The sequence below is a fragment of the Sceloporus undulatus genome, chromosome 3 (genome assembly GCF_019175285.1).
Source record: "Sceloporus undulatus isolate JIND9_A2432 ecotype Alabama chromosome 3, SceUnd_v1.1, whole genome shotgun sequence".
NCBI classification, from domain to species: domain Eukaryota; kingdom Metazoa; phylum Chordata; class Lepidosauria; order Squamata; family Phrynosomatidae; genus Sceloporus; species Sceloporus undulatus.
The window spans coordinates 241,139,178-241,161,631 of NC_056524.1; the positions used below are offsets into that span (position 1 = coordinate 241,139,178).

Consider the following 22,454-nt stretch of genomic DNA (forward strand, 5'->3'; position numbering starts at 1 on the left):
AAAATGGAGGACAAGAAGGCAAGGGGACGGAGGAAGGGGCGCCGCTTGAGCCAAGGCTTCCCTACCGAGGTCTTGGCCACGTTCCCGCGCTGCGTGATGTTCTTGCTGTGCTTCTCGTTGGCCATCCGGATCCGCTGCTTGGCCACCATCTTCGCCGCCTCAGCCTCCAACCGACGGAGCGAGAGACAGAGAGAGAGCGAGCTCCTCCTCCTCCGAGGAAGGAAGGAAAACAGCGGCTCCTGGGGCAAGGCGCCGCGTAGGCAGCAGCAGCAGCAACGGCCCTCACCGCCTCGGGCCACGCCCTCCGGAAGCGCGCGTCGCGGAGACCCGGAAGTGACCTATTTCTTCCTCCCTGCCTCAGCGTTCACGCAAACACCCCTCGCTCTTCCACCGCTGTCCAATCAGCACTCGCCTTGGTCAAGCGACCAATGGCGAGGCCGGCTCCTTTGCCACGTCATCAAGGCAAACGCCACGCCCCTTCCTCTTTTCTGGATCCTCGGCTCAGCTTCCTCCGCCCCCCCCCGCACCGTCTTACTGTTCCACCGCTGTCCAATCAGCGCTCGCCTTGCACAAGCGGCCTATGGCGAGGCTGCCTCGTGTTCCACGTGATCAGAGGAAACGCCACGCCCCCTCATGAGTTGATACACGTCACCGCTATTGAGCTGGCGGTGGAGGAGGAGAGGGAGACGTGTCCACAGTTCAGCTCTGTGACCCGGAAGGGAAATCGTGGCGTTCCGGCTCAAGATGGCGCCTCCCACGCCACTCCTGGCAGGTGGGTTCGGGCTAACAGTAAATGAGTTCCTTTTGCTTCCCTCCCACTTTGTGCAGGATGACCTTCTTTCGTGCCTTGTGTCTCTATGTATATATGTATCCATATATATATATATATATATACACACACACACAGATAATTCAAATACATGTATTTATATATGTAGAAAGATCTTCTAGCACCTTAAGACTAACTGAAAGAAAGAAGTTGGCAGCATGAGCTTCCATAGACTTCAGTCTGCTTCCAGTTATGTAGCTGTGTAGTTATACTTTTATAGTTATATCTATATAGCCATATATATATATATATATATATAAAACAAGTTTATAGCTTATAACTAGTTGTAGCTGGAAATATGTAAAAACATATACATATATAAAATACACAGTTTATATACACTTGTTTCTCCATATTCGCTAGTTTTAGGGGCACAAGACCCCTGTGAATATGGGGAAAACGCAGATAACAAAAACACCATGTTTTTACCTCTAGGAATAGCTAGTGAAGTTCTGTGGTCAACGTCCGACAGACACTGGCCATATAACTGCACTGGAGGAGCTATAAAATACTAGCAGAGTATTCTCTCTGGGAATCTCTAGGTCTTTCAGTGCAATTTTTATTTCAAGTTGACCATAGAGTTGCGCTGGAGGACCTAGATATTCCTAGAGAGAACATATTAAGGAAACCCTTTCATAATCAGAGCCATAAATATGGAGGTGTATATATAGAAAGATCTTGTAGCACCTTTGATACTAACTGAAAGAAAAAAGTTGGCAGCATGAGCTTTCCTAGACCTCAATCTACTTTCTCAGATGCTTTTGTTATTTATGGCTATATAGTTATATATTATGTTATATATTTATGGTGCTGTTCATTGTGGTGCTTGTGCGTGTTTATTTGGACTTTTTATAGCAACGTTGCTCAGGCTTGTCTTCCAAATAGTTCTTCCTTCCCCCCTTGACCATGTTCATTGCTATGCTTCCGGAAGTGGGTTCGAGTCTTGTGCTAACAGTTCAGGGGTGTTAGTTCAGGACCTTCTGAAGGGATTTGGGGAAACCCCATAGGCTTGGCATCATGGACCTCTATAGACCACATGGAAGCCTATGCGCTAATAAAGGTAGAATTAAAAGATTCAGCCATGTTAGACCAAAGGCTTTCACAGCCAGCATCCATCACTTTTTGTGGGGTTTTTGGCCATGCTCTGGAAAAGTTTATTCTTGATGTTTCTCCAGCATTTGTCATCTGATAGACGCTGATGAAATGTCAAGAATAGACTCTTTCAGAACATAGCCACATAACCTGAAAAACCCACCAAAACTGTTGTTGTTGTTGTTGTTGTTTCTTACCCGCCTGCAGTCAAGAGCTATAAGGAACCCTAGTGCCACAGTGGTTAAATGCCAGTACTGTAGCCACAAGGTTGTGAGTTCGATCCCAGGCAGGGCTCCAAAGTGGACTTGGCCTTCCATACTTCTATAGGTCAGTATAATGAATACCCAACTCCTTGGGGCAATTGGCTTACACATTGTAAACTGCTTATACAGTGCTGAGTCCACTATTAAGTGGTACATGCTATTGCTGCAGCTATTATCTGTGGATCAAAAACTGATCGGAATAGAGACTGCAGCCAAGAGACAAGAAGAAGACTAGGAATTGAAAGGATCATCTTAGGTTAAACTAGCCAGGGAAGGCTTACAGAAATAAATATGTTTTTAGCACCTGTTCAAGCCTATTGAATTTGAAAGGGCAGAATATTCCATGTAGGAGGTGCCACCTTTCTAAATGCCCTGCTCCATGTGAATGCTGAGTGAATCCCAGGAGCATTTGTCACTAGAAGAAGAGCCTCTCCAGATGACCTCAGGGACTGTGTGTAAAAGAGGTGATAGTCTCCCCAGTAACTGTGTCTAAAGTTGTTTAGAGTTTTATAAACTAACAACAAAATTTTAAATTTAGTCTAGTAGCAAATAGGCAGCCAGAGCAATTCTTTCAGCAGATGTTTAATGCACTACCGATAGGTGGCTTCAGTCTAAAGCCTTCTTCACAACTGCAGTTGCTAGGCCAACCTTAAGGCATCACCATATAGAGCACATTGCATTAAGCTTACCAGTGCTACATTATCCCTGACAGAGCAGCTGCATCAGCTAAACCAGCTGAAGCTGATAAAAAGCAGTCCAAGTCAATGAAGTTATGTGGGCCCTCAGTGACAAAAATGGATTCAGAGTACCTCCAGGCTGATCCTTCAAAGGGAGCACAGATTCATCCAGAATAGAATACCTGCCTATTGGACATGGGAACCACTCACCCACATGGATTCTGTCTGGCCAGGTTTCAGCCTCAGTTTATTGGTGCTCCTCCAGTCCACCACTGCACCCAGATACTGGTCCAGAACTTGCATAGCCAGACCTGATTGTCATCAGCATATGAGTGATGCGTTGTTCCAAATCTCCTGTGACTGCTCTTGATGACTTCATGACCCATTAACTTTGTGTCTCCTTATGAATTTTGTAATCATAAATAAGTGCCAGTTTGAATGTATTGGAAACTACAGTTAATTTCATTGCTTGAGGAATAAAAGCTGCATTTGCCATCCAGTGGTTCATTCAGTGAAATGAATAAATGCTATTTTTTATTCTTTTTCCAGTGCGAGGATCTGAAGGACTATATATGGTAAATGGTCCTCCACAGTTCACAGAGAATACATCATTTCAGAGGTACTTCAGCATTCCAATTGAGTTTTAAATTCAGTTAGTAACAGGAACAAAAGTGGAGTCTGAATTTATAAGATGCTTAATAGGGCTCATAATCTATAGACATGGATGTGTCTTCCTGGCTGTTAGTAGTTGAAATCCCCTTGCTTCAAGTCATGTGTGTGACAATGTTATGTACAGACTTTTCCAGGAATTAGAATATAATGGATTATGTGTGCGTTACATTTCCACATTCAAAACAATGTGAATTGTCCAAGTTTCTCCAATTACTGAGAACGCATGAAATGTTTAGCACATACATAAATCAGTCTAGAATTCAGGGAACAAACCTCCAATATAGTTTTCAAAGTATCTGCGCAGAACATAAATTATCAATCTTGTGTTATACTGGTTTGGATACTCTCCCGGTCACATACAGTCTTACGTATTTCATGTTGTATTCAATAGAATGTAAATGTCCATATCCAAGTGTGCATGGCATTGAAAGTAGTGATATGTATATAAACTGTTTATACTCAGATTAAATTTTTATTTTTTATTTTTATTTACTTAATTTCTATGCCAACCAAGGCTCTTTAGATGAAAACATATAAAAAACAAAAAATCACAATAAAAATTAAAACAATTAAAATCTTCTATTTAAGACTATATAAAGTTAACAAACATACAAAGTTAAAAACAAAGTTTAAAAAATTAAGAAACATCCAAATCAAGCTTAATTTTGTTAGAGTAAAACGAATAAACTGTTTGTGTGTGTGTGGGGGGGGTTGGTGGGTGTGAAGTCTAAAAGACTTCCTGTGTACTCATATGTGGCTTTCAGATTATCTGAGTACACATCATACTAAAACTGTTGGAATAATACTGTGCCTTTTGCCATGGGTTGTGCATTTGGATGCAAACCTACCAGTCATGCAATACATAAAGACTCTGGGTCCTGTTCGTTCAGTTAAAGAAGAGGTTTTGCCTGTGTACTTGGACACTGCATGCATAATAAATAAATAAAACTTTAATTTCTATCCCACTTTTTGTTGAGACAATCAAAGCGGTGTACAAAGATTAAAATTCCTCAATATATACATAATTACATAAGGGAGTTCCCCTTAAAAAGGATTAAACAGTATAAGAGTAAAATTCAACAATTAAAAAAACCCCGATAACCAATAACCATGAGTATTGTGTGGCCAAGTATTTGATTCACGGAAGGCCTGCCTGAAGAGAGCCGTCTTAATGGTTTTCTTGAAGCTGTCTAAATTAGTAATTTGATGGATCTCGTCTGGCAGGCCATTCCATAAGTTGGGAGCGGTTGCAGAAAATGCAGATCTTTGGCAGTCATTTCTGCCCCCCTCCAGTGGCCTTGATGTGGATATGGACAGTCTCCTTACAGGTTAAAAGAACTGGCTGTCAGAGAGTAGTGCAAGGAAAGCCCCCTTTTGAAAACAAGGCAGTGATTAAAAATGCCTAACTTAATAAACTTACAAAGATATCTGAACTGATTAATAAACCGTTTGATCATTCATGATCAATTGAGAGCCAAGCAATTTGGTGTATCTATGGTTCAAGGCATCTTGAATGCTAAAATAATCTGTATGTTGCAGTCTCATGTACCCTAGAGACTGAAATGATATCTCCAAATGGTTATGGTGTTTCTAAACTAGTGGTTCCCAAACTTCGGTCCTCCAGGTGTTTTGGCCTTCAACTTCTAAAAGACCCAGCAAACTTGGCCAGTAGTCAGAAATTCTGGAAGGTACTGTATATACTTGACTATAAGTTGACCTCATGTCAAGAACGGGTTTGGGGACCAAAATTATGGATTTAGATATGACTTGTGGATAAGTCGAGAGTAAAATTTAGGGTATGTAACAAAGGATGAAGCAAAGGAAAACAGTGCCAGAAAACTTACAAAATTCCAGCAGGCGTAACTGTTTGTGCTTGTATTAAAGGCTTCATGAATGGGAGAATATAAACAGCGTGTGAGTGCTTCCAGAACAGATGACACTCTTGCCTTTCACCAGGGTATAGTTACTTTTTAAATAAGAATTAAAGTATTACTTGCATTGACCCATGGATAAGTCGACTCAGGTTTTTTTGGAGTCAATTTTTAACTAAAATTTCTAGACCTATACAGGAGTATATACAGTTAGTCTAAAACACCTGGCGGTCCAGAGTTTGGGAACCACTGTTGTAAACCATTAAGAAATCTGAATTTTGATTCACACACAGTTTCTGTGGATGCTCACATTCCGTTGTCTCCAGTGGCGGTATGTGCACGCGGCCACGCTGCAATTAGGGAAAGCCCCTGTTGTTCCATGTGGACATGGTGGCGCCCGCATAGGAGTCAGTGGAACTTAAAGGCAGCACAGCTGTGTGCATGCACCACCATCAGACAACAGGCTGTCTCTAAGGCCGGCACAGCCATGTGCACGTCCCGTCATTGGGGGAAACATGGGCTTGCCATCGATGGATGCTTGCATCAGCAGATGGCAAGTCCATGGCTACCGAGGGCCATATACCAAGGATATATCCTTGATTTTGCCAGTAATCCCAAGAGATATTGATGACTGCACAGGTAATAATGTGGGCATATATGTAACAAAAAGTAACATTTGTGTTCACGTACATGAGAGGCAGCGTTAGAGCAGTAATTTTCAGAGAGCAGATTTTGTACTGGAATAGACTCTACTCCCAAAGCAGTGATGGCTTGATGGATCCTACAGCTGTGGAAGAATGGGGTTCATTTTGTTAAATAACATGTTTGGTGCCTTCCCATTATGGTTCTTGACAGGGAATTAAGCATGACAACTTTTAGGCTTGATGTGATCCTTTCTGGGCACTCTGCTAGAGAAATGTGGAGGTTTAGAATCCTTTGGAACCTTGCACATGCTCAATTGTCTTGTTTTTCTTCCTATTTTGGTAAAACGCCTATGTAAACGGAACCTTCTGTCTTCCATGCTGGGAACTTTCTAGCATTAGAAGTTCCATTCTGCCAGAGAACCTCCTTTTCCACTGGCAGAATAGCACTTGTGCCATGTTCAACAGCCCTTCATTTGGCCTTTGGTCAGTTTTAGGATTGTACCCTTAAGAATTTAGAAAATGTGTGCAAATAAAGCCTGAGCTTTAGTTTGGCCAACTATAATATTTATTGCTTGAAATTTAATTTCTGTGTTCTCTAATGGTATTATAATTTGTTTTACTTGTCAGAAGTGTGTTACAGTGATACTGACCAATTGATTTTATTCATGTTTTTGTTCTTGTTTCTTTAATATATTTGAATTGCAATAGAAAATTGTCTTCATTTTTTCCCCAGGGAATCTGGAAAAAACAGCAAAGCTTTTGCCTTCAGCAGAGATGGTTCCCATTTTGCTTGGTGCAATGGAGAGCAGTCAGTACAACTTGAAATATATATTTAATTTTTTAATAGAAATAAATTTGGAGGCACATATAATATCATGTGTCGTATTTATGAAACTGTGGTGACTAAGTAGTTTAGATATTTTTGTAAGCTTTTGTAAGTAATTCAGCCCCAAGCAAGAGAGTATTTTTATGCTGTCTTCATAAAATCAGTTACTGTGTAACCTGCAAACAGTGAAATATAATGTTGCCCATATGATTTCTAATGGGCTTATCCATGTTGCTTTGTTTTTGAAAGGCACATTCTTCTAGGCTTCACACTTGGATCCTTCCCACCCCAAGCAACATAACACAGTACTCAGCAATACTTTTCCAGTTCATTTAGTCAGAAATAAAATCCATCTGACTTCATGGTCAGTGTTCATAGTTGGAGTCAGAGAATTTTCTATTACTATCTTTGTAGACATATTCAGTCAAGTAATTTCAGTCGTATTTTCAAAAAGTAAATAAAATATTTTAGTGGGACTTACATCTAGGTAAAAGTGGGTAGGATTACAGCTGTATCAATATTTATGTGCATCTCTGTCCATCTTCATATTCATTGCCAGAGAACATAATTGGATGGTTGGTATTCATTTGTAAAATCTTCCATCCCATACCAAGTGAAGTAATGAAATAAATCTGTATAACTATGGGTAACAGTGTAACTTTGAAAGCCAAATGAGCAAATAAAGTTTATTTTGAGATTCCTGATTTGTATTAGAGAATCAATGTTGGATATTAACAATTGATACAGATGTTATTTGGGTTGTGTTTTGTTTTTGGGGGGTTGATGTAAGATAATCCAATCAGTCTTTTAAATCTTGGTTAATATTTAATCTATACAGACTAAATGGAACTATTAATTGTTTAAAACTTGCTCCCAATCTCACTGGCACCATATTTAGAAATTCAGGGCAGAGTGGGAAGTTTGGGAGGTGAAGCAGCATATAAACTGCTTTTTAATGGAAATTTATTTCATCATATATTTGATTGAAATGGGATTTTAATATGCCTTCAGTCTCTAGTAGTAAAATACATTCACGCTAGTATTTGAGTGTTTAGAGCTCAATGACTAGTTGCTGAGAACTATTCTTACTGAGTTTTTGAAATGAATTTCTAAATATCATGGTACATTTAAAAATGTTTTCAGTTTGATGGCTCAAAATAAAGAAGATTCAGAACTAAACATCACTATTAATTAACTGCTCTAATCAAGGTTTACTAAAGTGACCTCTTTTGGTTCCAGAGTAAACATTGTGAATGTCACCAGCCACAATGTGCTGCAATCCTTTGATCTGCCAAAGACAGTTTGCCTTGGATTCTCTCCAAAGAGCAGTGTCCTAGTAACGTGGCAGCCCTATACAAGTAAGTATTTCAGACATCTGTTCCAGCTACCTTCACTGAAAACAGTGCTGCAGCACTAAAATAGAACAGATAAGATGGAAACCAAATTGGGATCTAGTTTGAGTAGGCTTGTTTACCTGCGGTTTATAGAGTTAGACCCTCAGAACTAAAAAAAAAAATCAACAGATCAAATGCAATGCTATAGTGAAAGCAATTCCTACCCTTACCCCCTTCCCAGTTTTTTCCTAGTAAAACTCTCAAGACAATAGAAGTGTGTGGTATAGTGGCTTGAGTGTTGGACTACGACTCTGGAGACGACTCTCAGCTTCAGGGGGAAGCAATAGAAAACCTCTGAACAAATCTTGCCAAGAAATCCTATTATAGTTTCACCTTAGGGTTGCCATAAGTTGGAAACAACTTGAAGGCACACGACACACACACATAGGCTGTGTTGGCTATAGCTATTGGGAACTGCAGTCTAGCAACACTTTAGAAAAAGAAAATGGTGCTGCAGGTCCAATCATGGATCCACTATAATCTTATCCAAATTGGCCTGGAAGTGGACAGCAAGTGTGTCACTGTTTTGTTAGAGCAAAGAAAGTCAAGTAAAGAATGGAGGAACCTATGGTACAAATTTGTTGTTGTTGTAGTGTGCTTTCAAGACATTTATGACTTATGGTGACCAGTGAACTATTGTGAGGTTTTCTTGGTAAAATTTGTTCAGAGGGGGTTTGCTCTTGCTTTCCTCTGAAGCTGTGACTTGCCCAAGGTTATCTAGTGAATTTCCATGGCCGAGCAGGGATTTGAACCCTTGTTTCCAGAGCCATAGTCCAATGTTTAAACCATGTTGGCTCTCTGGTGTAAATAAGCAATTGAAATGGAGAGCCAGTATCACATCAGAGGACAGTTTTATATGTTCAGAGTAATGAATTGTACTTTGCTCTTAAAAGACTACTAAGGGCTTAGCATTTTACTCTAAGGTGAGAAACCTGTTCAAGGTAGAATTATTTTAAAGGGAGGAAATAGTTGTTCATACCTGAAAATATAGAATAATGGAAGTTAATGTAATAAATAGCTTCTTTTCTTATTTGTTCACATTTATTTCATCAGCATTTACTGAGGAGTTGGACAAAGTATATCAGTGGAGACCATAATAAGGACTAAAAAATTTATGTACAGCGCTGTGTAAATTTACAGCGCTTTATAAATAAAGGTTAATAATAATAATAATAATAATAATAATAATAATAATAGCATAGGTCAGAGAAGCAGGCACATCATTTGTAGGCAACTGCTGCAATTTATGTATGTTTGTTGTAGCTGCAAAAGATGGTGCTGCAGGGACACCCAACCTTCAAATTTTTGATGTTAAAACTGGAGAATGCTTGAAGTCTTTCATCCAGAAAAAGATGCAGAATTGGTAAGTAACTTTTAAAAGAATGTATTATTTGTAAAATGTAATTTGAAAATCTAATTGTATATAGTTACTGAATTACAGCAGAAGCCCTCTAGTATGCAAAATGCTACTAATAAGCCTTTGAGAAAGTAATCTTCTGCATCATTTAAATAATTCCTTAATATTTTCAAACCTGATCGCTTAATGATAAATTTTTGAATAATTTTCTGAAGACTGCTAACTGGTGTTGCTTTTCTGAAGCTGTAATATTATCATTCTTCTTCCTCCTCCCCATTATCTTTTCTTTAATAACTAGGTGTCCTTGCTGGTCAGATGATGAAAGTATATGTGCCAGGGCTGTTAACAATGAACTGCACTTCTTTGAAAACAACAACTTCAGTATGCAAGTTATTTTCTGTTTTCCAAATAAGCTTTCCTAGAATCATGTAGTTGGATTAGACCACAAGGACCATCCAGTCCAACCCCTTGCCATGCAGGCATACACAAACAAAGCACTTCTAGCAGGTGTCCATCCAGCCTTTGTTTAAAAACCTCCAAAGAAGGAGACTCCACCATACTCTGAGGCATCATATTCCAATATCTATTCCTGTCTAGCCCCTTTTCATAATTTGTGCATTTTAAGTTGCCAACATCTATGGCATTATAGCATTTCTTCAGCACTTTGCTACAAATTATAAAACTCCATTTAGTAATATGAAATTTGTATTAGGTTGGTTCCAGATGTAGTCATAGTGAAGAGTAGACCTATTGAAATAAATGGAGCTTAAGGTGGCAAGCTCTGGGAACAGTTTTCCCATCTCTAGGATGCACTGGAATCTGTACTTAGTCACCCTCCCTGTGGAAATCAACATAAGACGTGGCTGTGGGTCTACTTCCAATTGGGTAAAAATAACATTATTAAGGTTAAAAACAACAATGATATGAACCCTGCCACTTGTTAAAAAGGTAAATTGACATTCCTAGAGGTTTCTACATTGGCAGTTTATACACACATACGCAAACACTATTTTTTACAGGAGAGTGGGTATCTGGGAGTGTGGTCCAAGGTATACATAAGTCTCACCTCTGGTGTTCTCTACAAAATCTAACTCCAGCCCATTATCTTACATTTAATTTATACTTTGAAAATCTATTGAAAATGGGTTTAAAAAATGTTATTAGAAAATTATTCCTGCGAAAAGCAATAATAGTGGAGAGTGAGATTAGCAAATTACTCCAGTATCTCAATGAAAGCTATATGGAAAATGTTGTGGAATAGGCTGCCAAAAAAATTAGAACAATCATTTCATAAACATCATAAACAGTAGAGACAAATAGTAGTGCTTTTACTTTCCCCCTTATGTGTACATAAAGAGCTGTATGATACTGGTGTTTCCCTTGGCCATACAGGAAAATCTGGTTCAAGGGACTGTGCACCCACCACTGGGTTTGGCACTGTATATGCTTTAATCAGTCATTAAAAAGTACCTGGCAAAGGTGTACAACTTCTGGCAAGGGCAGTGTTCAGGTAATACTTCACATTTGTCAGCAGTTTCATGATGTCAGCAGCCCAACAATGTACAATATGTTTTGTTAACTTTATTGAATTGAATACCATTGTGATTTTGCAGGTACATTTGCGAATAAACTTCATTTACAGAAAGTCACTGATTTTGTGTTGTCACCAGGAGATCAACTAACCAAGGTGCATCTTTTTGATTTTTTTTTCTTCATGCTTTCTATATTGTAGGGTGTTGTTGTTTTTTTTAAGTAGATACTAGTCCACTTCTGTCTACATAGTCCTCTTGAGGACTGTGTTCTGAAATGGGTAAAATGTTCTCAACACAGGTTGCTGTGTATGTTCCTGGAAGCAAAGGGGCTCCATCATTCGTAAGGCTCTACCAGTACCCTAACTTTGGAGGCACACAATCTGCATTGGCCAACAAGAGTTTCTTCAAAGCTGATAAGGCCACAATGCTGTGGAATAGTAACGGTAGAACAATTTTGACATTTTTCTCCCTTTCTTTCTTTCTGAAGCTGTGAGTGTATGAATTCTCTGTGACTAACTAATTTTCAAAGTACTAATGTATAAGCTCTATGAGTCACATTTTAAAGGAAACCCTTACAAAGCAGTATGCCACTGGCTTTTAAAACCAAGCTGATGGCAAGAAAAGCAATGATAAAACAATAATAGAATCAAAAATAATAATGAAAAATAGTGCTGAATCCTACCACAAATCCATGTAGTCTAGCTTCTTGCTTCCCATGGTGGCTAGTTCTGTGCCTCAGCAGCATGTAAAGGCAAGCAGCCTGGGGATGAAGAAACAGTGTCCCACCAGATGTTGTTCAGTTTCCATCAGCCCAGTCTAGCGTTTGTGGCTATGTGCTGTGCCTAAACCCAGGTTTATGCATATAGCAATGTGTTGCAGTTTCTTTTTGTAGAAACATAAGTAGAGCTGATACTGATCAATTTGCTTTTTAAAGTCTTTGTGTCTTTCTTTTGTACATCTAAATAGCCACTGCTGTGCTCGTAATAGCTAGTACTGAAGTGGATAAAACAGGAGCATCCTATTACGGAGAACAAACTCTGCATTACATTGGAACAAATGGGGAAACTGCTGTTGTACAATTACGTAAGTAATCTTCGTAGCTAAATTAGATTACATTTCTGTGGAGTTCTGGCTGACAATTCTGTTAATTGAACTGGAATGAAGTATGAGAGACTTGAGCTGAATGTGCACATCATGGAGAAGAGATGCAGACAAGATGAAGTACCTAATCGAAATGAGGCACCCTTCCTTAAATCATTAAGTGAGAAGAGAAACTGGTTTATAATTTCTCTTGCCCCCAAATTGTTTAATCCCTTTCATCTATCTATTTTACTAAATTTCACTGAATTGTATACATTGCAGAACTTGAATTTACTAGCCATCTTGAAGATACAATAACTCATGTGTGATAGCCTAATTAAGAAATACTGTACAGCCACTTTTACATCTGGGCAGGTTGTAGGCTTTTCAGGTGTCCTGATATTCTGTTATAAAGTACCCTCAGTAGCTTTGACTGCACATATCTGCTAACTGCACTTTGTCATTGTAATGAATTAAGTAGATGAAATAACAGTTGCCGCTCCTTTTGTAAAGTTATTTCCTGCCATTTAACAGGCCTGTGTTTTCCCTTTACTCACCAAATTGCTGGGTGGCTACGGCTGCTGTTGAGTATAGACCAGAGAGGCATGGTTAACTTCTATTATGGTGAAATATTTACACTTTTACGTAGGCTTGAACCACTTCAGCCCAACCAAACCTAGTGCAACCAGTGTATCCAAACTAATGGATACATTGTGATCTTCCAGATCAGCAGTCAGCCCAAAAATGCATACTGCTGGTTGGAGTGAGGTGAACTTGGTAGCAAAAGATAAATAGCAAAGTCAGGAGCTTATTGAACCCCTGCTAAGTATCTGGCTAGAGGACATTTTGGTCTAAAAGTGGTGTAAAATCTTATATTAAGGAGTTTTAGTCATACTTCTTACTATAAATTAATGTCACTTGTGATTGTGCTTCAAAATCATATTCCATGTTCATTGTCTTAGAGAAATGTAGATAATGGTTTTATAAATGATTATTTTCTTTTCTTCTAGCAAAAAATGGTCCTATTTATGATGTAGCCTGGAATCCCAATGCCACAGAGTTCTGTGTTGTGTATGGTTTCATGCCTGCCAAAGCTACTATCTTCAATCTAAAATGTGATCCTGTTTTTGACTTTGGGACTGGTCCTCACAATGCTGCCTACTACAGCCCCCAAGGACACATCTTAGTATTAGCTGGATTTGGGAATCTTAGTGGACAGCTGGATGTGTGGGATGTTAAAAACTACAAACTGATTGCCAAACCACAGGCCCCCGATTCAACTTATTTTGCATGGTGCCCTGATGGGGAACACATTGTAACTGCAACATGTTCTCCCAGGCTTCGAGTTGGGAATGGGTACAAAATCTGGCATTACTCTGGTTCCGTACTATACAAATATGAAGTCGAGCAAAACACAGAACTTTGGCAAGTTGCCTGGCAACCCTTTTTGGATGGAGTATTTCCAGCAAAGCCAGTAAGGTATCACGCTGTCCCGAGCAAAGTGCCAAATGATGAACCAAAGCCTGCCCAAGCTTATAGGCCCCCTGCTCTGAGAAACAAAGCCGTAACTAGTTCTAAACTTGTAAGTAATAGTTATTTCCATTGTAGAATGTGTTGTTATAAAATATCTTCTCTGTTTGGGGAAATGGTGAAGGTAGTACAGGTTAAGTCTCCCGTATCCAAAACGTTTGGGACTAGAAATGTTTTAGATTTCAGAATTTTTTAGATTTCAGAATATTTGCATGTACTTGATGAAACATCTTGGAAATGGGATCCATATCTAAACATGAAATTCAGTTATGTTTCATATACACCCTAAACACATAGCATGAAGGTAGTTTTATACACAATATTTTTAATCATTTTATGCATGAGATAAAGTATGTATACATTGAACCATCAGAAAGCAATGGTGTCACTATCTCAAGCCATTCTTGTGGACAATTTTGGATCTTGGGAGTATTTTAGGTTTTGCAGTTCCAGATAAGGGAGACTCAACCTGTAGTACTAAATCCAACTCTCTTTTCTTAAACACTATTGATGGGAACTTAACCAGGGATATGTGATTGCAGCCCTATGTCTTAGACAGGATTCTCCTCTCCCCCAAATAAAGAATCAATAGGTTTTTGTAAATAAAATAAATTAAAATAAAGTAAATTAATATACACACAATGGCTAGAATCCTGCTGGTTATTCCTAATTAGAGTAGACCCACTGAATCAGTTATTCAGCTGTATGTAAACACATAGGTTAATATGTTGAGTAATAACAGAATTGAGGTCAATATTATTTATACGTTTTATAAATAAATAAATGAAAAGCAGGATAGAATGGGAGCAGATGCAAATTATTTTTATATCTTCTGTGGGTTGTATCCAGATGTACATATATTTGGAGGAGACCCACTGAAATTGATGAAACTTAATTTGTCATGATCAACTTTAAGTTCCCTTAATTTCTGTTGATCTCCTACCGTACATCCTGATCTGGGTCCAACCTTAGATTTTTTTCATTTAGGTGGTCAGTTGCATGCTGTCTTAGAAATAAAGGAGGAAGAGAAGTTACTGCATTTAGAGGACAAAGATATTCAGCTACCAGAATGATCATGATATGGTGAAACATCAGGAATAAACTCTTCTAGAACATGGCCACATAGCCTGAAAAACCCACAAAAAACTATCACAATACATTCATAAACCTTTAACATAGAATTTATACAGTGGGTCCTTGGTATCCCCTATGGCTACCAAAATCTGTAGATGCTCAAGTGTCATTATATGCAATGGTGTAGTAATGTGGTGTCCTTTATATAAAATGGCAAAATCAAGGTTTCCTTTTTGGATTAAATATATATATATATATATATATTTTCAGGATGTGGTGGGTCGAATCCATGGATGCAGAATCCGTGGAAATGGACTGTATTTCAATAACACGTTTAAAGTTGACATGTTGACTTTATTTTAATTCATTGGAAATAGCACCTCTTACTTGCATCAATAGCAATTTGCATCAGTTCTTTCAGGCAAGGTAAACTAGAGATCCCAATACAGAAACATGTTGACACTGTAGGAGAGCTAGCACACATGTTTTTCTGTTCCTTACTACAGTTGGACCTCCTGTATCTGTGGGTAATCTTTTCCGGAACCCCACCTCAACCCCGTGTGTACCAGAATGCATGCTCAAATCCCATTTTTCTTAATGATGACATAGTGCGCACCCCCACTAGTGCAGATGCGTCCACACACCACCATTAAGAAAAATGGGGGCTTATTATATAGCCTTTCCTTGTTCTTTTGATAGTGAAAATAATAATAATTAATAATAATAATAATAATAATAGTAATAGTAATAGGATTTAATCCCACAGTTTAGTCCCTAGATACTTAGCATTTGTCTTAGACCTTACTTTGCATTTCTTTTGGACTTCCCTTTGCTATGCCCTTATCTCTGTGTTTGGTTTCCATATCTCTTCATTGGGGTGGAAAACTATTCCATGACTGAAGAAGAAGTGCTTGCAAGAGATTCCATTTGCACAAGCAAATGCTGGTAATGCACTTTCTTTCCCATGAGGATTATACTGTTAATTCCTTGGAGCTCATTTCTGAACAGCTCTGAACCTACTATACACAGTAACTAACAGTATTATACAGGGGCGATGCTGTTCACTGTGAAATTGCCAAAGGATGTGTAAAATTTCTAACAAGGCATTGAGTATAATCAGCTGTACTTTTAGAAACCTTTTTAAAAACTAGATCTTAACTTAAAACTTTTCAAAAGCAAATTGTTTGGAACATGCCTGCAAACTATTAGTTATTTGTTATCATCTTATATCTTAATAACTGCATAAACACAGTTAATGAGATTCATTATGAAAGAGAGCTGATGCAGTTCTGTTTACCCATTTGTTTTAGGTATCAAAGTTAGTTTTGTGGACAGGAAATATTTAAAACCTGTTTGCATGTTTGCATAGCATGCTGAAATTGAGTGTCTAAGAATCAAGTAGAATATTAGATGATGTTTCCTGTGTAATAATCTAGACGTTGTGTTGTGGGGGAGGGAAGCTTATTTTATGTATATTGTTAAAATATACATATATTCTTGAAAACTCATTTTCATCTTCTTTAAACATTCCTCAAGATCTAGAGTAGTGTAGTGTTTTGAGTGTTGGACTAGAACTCCGAGAAACCAGGGTTTGAATCACCACTTGACCACACCAACCCACTTTGACACCCTTGTAGCCTTAGAGAAATGTAATGGTAACAGTAATGGTAATGGTAAGTCCCCTTTAAACAAATCTTGCAAGGAAAATGCCATGATAGTGTCACATTAGAATCACGATAAGTTAGAAATGACATGAAGGCGCACAACAATTAGCATCTTGGACACTATGTAAATCTTCAACAAGATGAAAAATGACATAGAATGTCAATTGAAACATACGTTTAAAAACACACTTTTTATATAATATTTTAGGGCTAAAAACTAAATATTAATTTCAAAGGTGAGTTACTGAATTTGAAACAGAAACCAATACTCAATATGGAACAGCCAAATCCTGAGAAATGAGGGGCCTATTTTTTTCAGGATGTCTTTATTATATCTGGAGTGTATCGTTATGTTGTGCTTATACAGAAGTTATTTTTATGTAGGAAATTCTGTTAAACCTGCATAGTTGAGCTTGACAATATGCCAGGTCAGACCACCAAATCAATGTTAGAGTTATCAGGAAACAGATACCTAATTTCAGAGTAGATAGTGTAAAACTCTTAAAATGTAAAGCTGAAAAAAAGTTATCAAAAATCTGTGTTGATGTGAGAGAAAATGGTGTCAAAGGTGAGAGAGGAAGAAAGGTCTGAAACATGTCTGTTACATATTTTGTGGGTTTCATAAGAGATGCCCAGACATTTGCTCCATAACAGAAGCTTTTACTACTGGTAGGTGATGCTGAACTTCTTACAGAGCCTGACTACTTGCCAAGAGGTTGTTTTGTATAGCAAAGTATAGTTCATGTCCCTTGATAGAGTTCTGGAGGGTATCACAGTCCATGAGAATAAAGACATTAGAATGATCACTTGTGACAAATATACACACATGTATTGTACTGCTAGTCTGCATAGGTTTCACACAACTTTTTGATATGGAAGCCAGTTCTCTACTTCTCTTCTATTTAAGGAATTACCTAATTTGTTACATAGCCTTAAGGTGAGGCAAGAAAAACAGCAGCCTCTTACATTGTGTGCTAGAAGTGAATATGCAGAATCTTTCGAGAAGATCTTCTGCAGCTTGATCTTAAATATTAATATACTCTTCAGGTTGTTGGTTTAAAAAAAAATCTGGTATTTTCTTGTTCTCCCTCCCCCCCCCCCAACTTCCTGTTAGCATGAGGATGAGCCACCACAGAACATGAGGTCACATAATGATAAGGCATTATCGAAAACAGCACTCAAGAATCAAAGGAAGCATGAGGCAAAGAAAGTTGCTAAACAGGTACTGCTGGGGTTCTAATTCTCTTAAGTTTGATGTTTTGTTCACATTTTGTGAACTTGTTTACCTTTTACCTTTACCATACCTTTCTTCATGGAGGAAAATATGTCTACTTATTCATCATCACTTGTGATGAATAATGAGAATCTGGAAAGTTTTAAAAAAACCTTAATCATTAACAATAATGCTACACAGAATGGCTGTATCTTAAACTTGCTGTTCTAGCTGATGGTATATTTTTTGTTTACAGGAGGCCAGGGCTGAAGGGAACCAGGAAAGTGTGTCAGCCACAGCAGTACAGAATGCATTGCACAATATGACACCCTCTGTAACATCCGGAGATCCTGAAGTGGATAAGAAAATAAAGAATCTGAAAAAGGTGGGGAAAATTATTTTACTGAAGAGGTTTGCATACAGTATTTTCCAACCACAAAACAGCTGTCATTGCTACCAGATAACAGAGAGCCATTTCAAATTTGTTCTGTTCATTTTACTTTCTTTTAGAGTAAGGTCCAGTACCTTTCCTGTGTGGATTCAAAACTAGCATCTTCCTTGTCACTTGAATTCTGCCAGGTTTTTCCCTGCTATAACAAAAATAGACTGTAGTGGCTATGAGTGAACCGTGCCTCAAGAAGCTTTGGCAGTCTCCTGCTTGTCCTTCAAGTGTGATATTGACAAGGGTGATATTGGCATTTAGGTCTACTGAAAAAGCTTCACATGACCACAGTCTGGAAACACTGTTTCTTTGGGCTACAACTTATGGAATCCGCCATGACTGGAAGACTACTGTGAAGCTTTTCATTGATTTATTAAAAATCAAAAAAGGATGACAGAGGACCTTTGAACAGTCCAGGAATGTATAAGCTTCATGAGCTCATGCTCACTGGTCTTTTCCCAGTCAGAATGGTCCCAGTTGCTTCTCTACAATTCTATGATTCTTCCCATAAAAGAAAAGATACAGATTGTGAAAGTGACTGGAAGCCATTTTTGGTAGAGGAATCAAACTTAGAATTAAATACTTCAAGCACCTCCTCTCTTCTCAGTCCTCTGAGTCAACCTAAAGGTTTCATTTGTACAAGTGGCTTTTTCAAATTGAAGCTGTTCTTATCTATTTTTGTTCTCAGTATGGAAAAGAGATCCACCTGGGCTTCTTTTGCCCTCTTGCCTTAGTAAAGGGTAACAGAGGAGACTGTGTGCATGCACACAGAGTAAAAGCAGTCAAAAAAGAAAAGAACCTGCATTATATTGATCCAGGCCTGGGTGTTATCCAAGAGCTATGCAACACTTGATAATCCTGTAGAAGATATTGATATTTTGGGAAAGCATATTGCCCTTGTAACTTGTGAAGCAAGTGTGCAAATTGTTGCTTAGAGGAGTGAGACATAAGAATTGGAATTGCCCTGATCCATTGGGTAGTAATGAATCCATATTTGGATCAGTAGTGTGTAAGTGTAAAAAGCTGTAGTGGCACAATATTTTGTGTCTACGAGGGCGTGTTCCAGGGATCCATGTAGCTAGCAGCAATCTGCACCTGTTGTTTCTATCATGGAGTGCCCCTGTCACTTTGCACTCTTTCAAGAAAGAAGGTAGTCTTCAAGGACTGAAGCCAACATTCTAACGCAGGGCTCCAGCAACACAGTCTCCTAGCCCTGTGTGGTGTAGTGGTTTGAGTGTTGGACTAGGGCTCTGGGAGACTAGGGTTCAAATACTGCTCAGCCGTGGAAACCTGTTGAGTGACACTGGGCAAGTCACAGTGAACATCAAAGACAAACCTCCTCTGAATAAATCTTGCCCACCAAAAACTCTAATAGGATTTCCATAAATCAGAGTTGACTTGAATAAATATAACAACAAATGTAGGGGCATCACTGAATCTGAGGAGTACTTAAGGAACTGTAAAAATAATCTAGGCTGTTCTCCTCCCTCCCCACACACCAATTCCACAGACTATTTCTAAAGTCTGGTGTTTTTCCTTTTTTTTTTTTTAATTTTAATTATAAATACACGTAACAGAACAAACTAAGACATACACATAAAACATATTACAACACAATAAAGGAACATATCAGCTTTCATCCATCCGTTAGTCATATCTTAGATCTTACATCAAAGTTTACATCATGTATTTTACACTTCCATAGTGATCTCCACCATTCTTGTTTATCTCGTATAAATTTGTTTCCTCTTCTCTAATTTTCAATTGTTGTACCAGTTCCTCTAATAACAAAGTGTATTTCAATATCAATATGATATATCGAAAAAGAAAAAAAGAAAGTCTGCGCTCTGCAGGTTCCTCCTATTCAGAATAACTATTATACCAAACTTTCAGTCTATTTTACCCTTATCTTTCTTTATTATTTGTGTTCGCTATTTCTCTAGTCTTTCTGCCATAAGCACATATTTATTATCAGATTATTTTCCCCTTTATATACTTTTTCACGCATAGCCATTCCTTTTCTCTTTCACATATTGTTTCTGTTTGGGTGTTTTTTCAAACGAGCCGTTAGAATGTCCATTTCCATTGCTTCTAATAGTTTATGAAACCATTCTTCTTTTGTGGGTATTATAGGTTTTTTCCAATAACTGGCATATACTATTCTGGCTGACGTTACTGTATACAGAGTTATTCTTCTATATTTCTTCTCTTAACTTTTATCCATTATTGTGGTAGTCATGTTCAGCAGAAAGAGGAGGGGATCAAAGGGTATAGGAATTTGGAACATCTCTAACATTGCACAGTGAATTTCTTTCCAATATTGACCAGCATATTTACATTCCCACCACATGTGGAAAAAATTAGCATTGGGTTTCTGACATTTCCAACATCTTGCGTTGCCTGCCTTATATATTAAGTTTAATTTATTCGGTGATATGTACCAGTGGTAGTACATCTTCAAGAAGTTTTCCTTGTAATTTTGACATAGTGTATACTTGCTATTCTCTCGCTAAAGTCTGGTGTTTTTCCATTTGTCTTATACTTTCTTGGTTACAGAAGCTAAAAGCGATTGAACAGCTGAAAGATCAAGCTGCTACAGGCAAACAGCTAGAGAAAAACCAGGTATTCTTATCCCATTTGCACATGTTCTTATTAAGTATGATTTGTAAAGTATGGAAATTACATCAGTTATCATTAGAGCTCTATTTTGTTATTGAAACTGTTTGCCAGAATAGAGACCTTTTCCCGTACAATTAATATACAAGATCTAAAAGTATTTCAATGTAGACCTTTTAAAATGATGACATTCTTAACAATGCAAGAAAAAGCCTGCTAGACCAGACCAAATTCCATCTAGTCTAGAAGCTGTAACCTTTTGCTCCAGTGGGCTGTACCTGTATGGAACAGAGTGGCTGGTTAGAGACCAAGTTTGGAAAAGGGCTGTATGCTAGTGGCTGGCAGGGCTTGGGCTTCTATGTTCCTAGACAAGCACAGCTTTCCTCCTACAATTATATGTAGATCAGGGCTGGGGAAAGTGCAGGCTGTGGACTGCATGAAATCCCTGAACTCCACTTTTGTGGCCTACTGAGACTCCCTGAATTTTTAAAAAATAATTGGCACAATTATGAGAAAGCATAAGGACAACATGGATGTTGGCAGAGGAACATAAAGAAAGATGCACTGAACTTGGAAAAGCTTTTGGACTACAGCTCTCAGAATCCCCTAGTCATCATAGCAACAGACCATGATGGCTTGAGGATTCTAGGAGCTGTAGCCCCAAAATAACTTTTTCAGGTTCTAGTAACGTTGTCCTCATTCATGGATTCCCACAGAGCTTAGCAGGATGCTTCTAGGGAGTCTACGGTTTGGGCATGAAACTAGCAGTCCTCTGATGTTGTATCCCACAAAATGGATATTGGAAGCCATGTTCAGCCTCTGAACATGAAGGTTCCATTTAGCTGCTACAACAGAGAGTTATTGATTGACCCATTTTCTGTGAATTTGTGTAATCTACTTTTAAAGTCTGCTTGGCTAGTGGCTACCACCACAGCTTGTAACAGTTAATTTGATAAATGGGAATTATTAACTGGGAAAAGAAGTTATCCCTTTGATTTGCCCTGCACTTATTACCCATTAATTTTACTGGGAGGCCACAATATCTAGTATTAAAGGAGAGAGAGAGGAGTGTTCTCTGACTACTTTCTCTAAAGCATGAATAAATTTATAAACCACTATTTTTAAGTTATATTTTCATTGCTGGTTGTAGCAAATGGAAGGGGGAACACCTAGGATGAAACTGGTTAAATGTTAGGATTTACTGCATCACATGTTTGCATTACTTTTCCATTGTGTGTACAACATAAAATATCTTTTGCATATGTTCTAGCTGGAGAAAATTCAGAAGGAGGCTGCCCTCCTGAAGGAGCTTCAAGATTTGGAACTGGGTCTTTAGAACAACAGAAAAATTGCAGTTTAGTTCTATGGAATCACCGAATAATAAATGACTTCAAATGTTCATTTTTAAATACTTACAAAACAGTTCCATTTTATTACATTGTCCCTAATATCTGAATAATTGCTGAATTTAACAAGGATTGTAATTCATAACCAGGCAAATCAGTTACTTTGGTTTCAAAACATATTGGTGAACTCCACAATAAAGTATGTTGGGTCCTCTTCTTACTTTTTTGGACAAGTATTCTGTTTCATCTGCAGATGTGAACCTTATGCAACAATAAGGTGTATAATGTAATAAAAGAGCAGTTGTTGGTAATTAAAGGCTTTGGTTTTGTCT

The 22,454-nt window shown here is 38.2% G+C and overlaps 2 protein-coding genes across 2 annotated transcripts in view; one reads left to right on the plus strand and one right to left on the minus strand.

Moving 5' to 3' along the window:
- SERP1 (stress associated endoplasmic reticulum protein 1) overlaps positions 1-324 on the minus strand; it is a 5,187-nt gene extending 4,863 nt beyond the window's left edge. Inside the window, exon 1 of the mRNA XM_042460123.1 lies at positions 66-324. Coding sequence (XP_042316057.1) covers positions 66-149 — 84 coding nt within the window. The 5' untranslated portion in view covers positions 150-324. The remainder of the gene's footprint in view (positions 1-65) is intronic.
- A 256-nt stretch (positions 325-580) lies between these two features.
- Positions 581-22,433, plus strand: EIF2A (eukaryotic translation initiation factor 2A). The gene is made up of 14 exons (XM_042460103.1): positions 581-772; positions 3,411-3,480; positions 6,782-6,856; positions 8,114-8,232; positions 9,532-9,631; positions 9,924-10,006; positions 11,239-11,312; positions 11,456-11,600; positions 12,124-12,240; positions 13,248-13,819; positions 17,620-17,727; positions 17,975-18,103; positions 20,717-20,782; positions 22,047-22,433. Exons 1-14 carry the CDS (start codon positions 745-747, stop codon positions 22,110-22,112), a joined length of 1,752 nt encoding a protein of 583 aa, XP_042316037.1. The 5' UTR covers positions 581-744; the 3' UTR covers positions 22,113-22,433.
- The last annotated feature ends 21 nt before the right edge of the window (positions 22,434-22,454 follow it).

Bases quoted from the DNA above. Each gene is read 5' to 3' on its own strand.
- EIF2A (XM_042460103.1), top strand. From the start codon at position 745: ATGGCGCCTCCCACGCCACTCCTGGCAG. The intron at 9,632-9,923 runs GTAAGTAACTTT...TTTAATAACTAG, and splicing joins CAGAAAAAGATGCAGAATTG to GTGTCCTTGCTGGTCAGATG. The intron at 11,601-12,123 runs GTAGAACAATTT...ACATCTAAATAG, and splicing joins AATGCTGTGGAATAGTAACG to CCACTGCTGTGCTCGTAATA.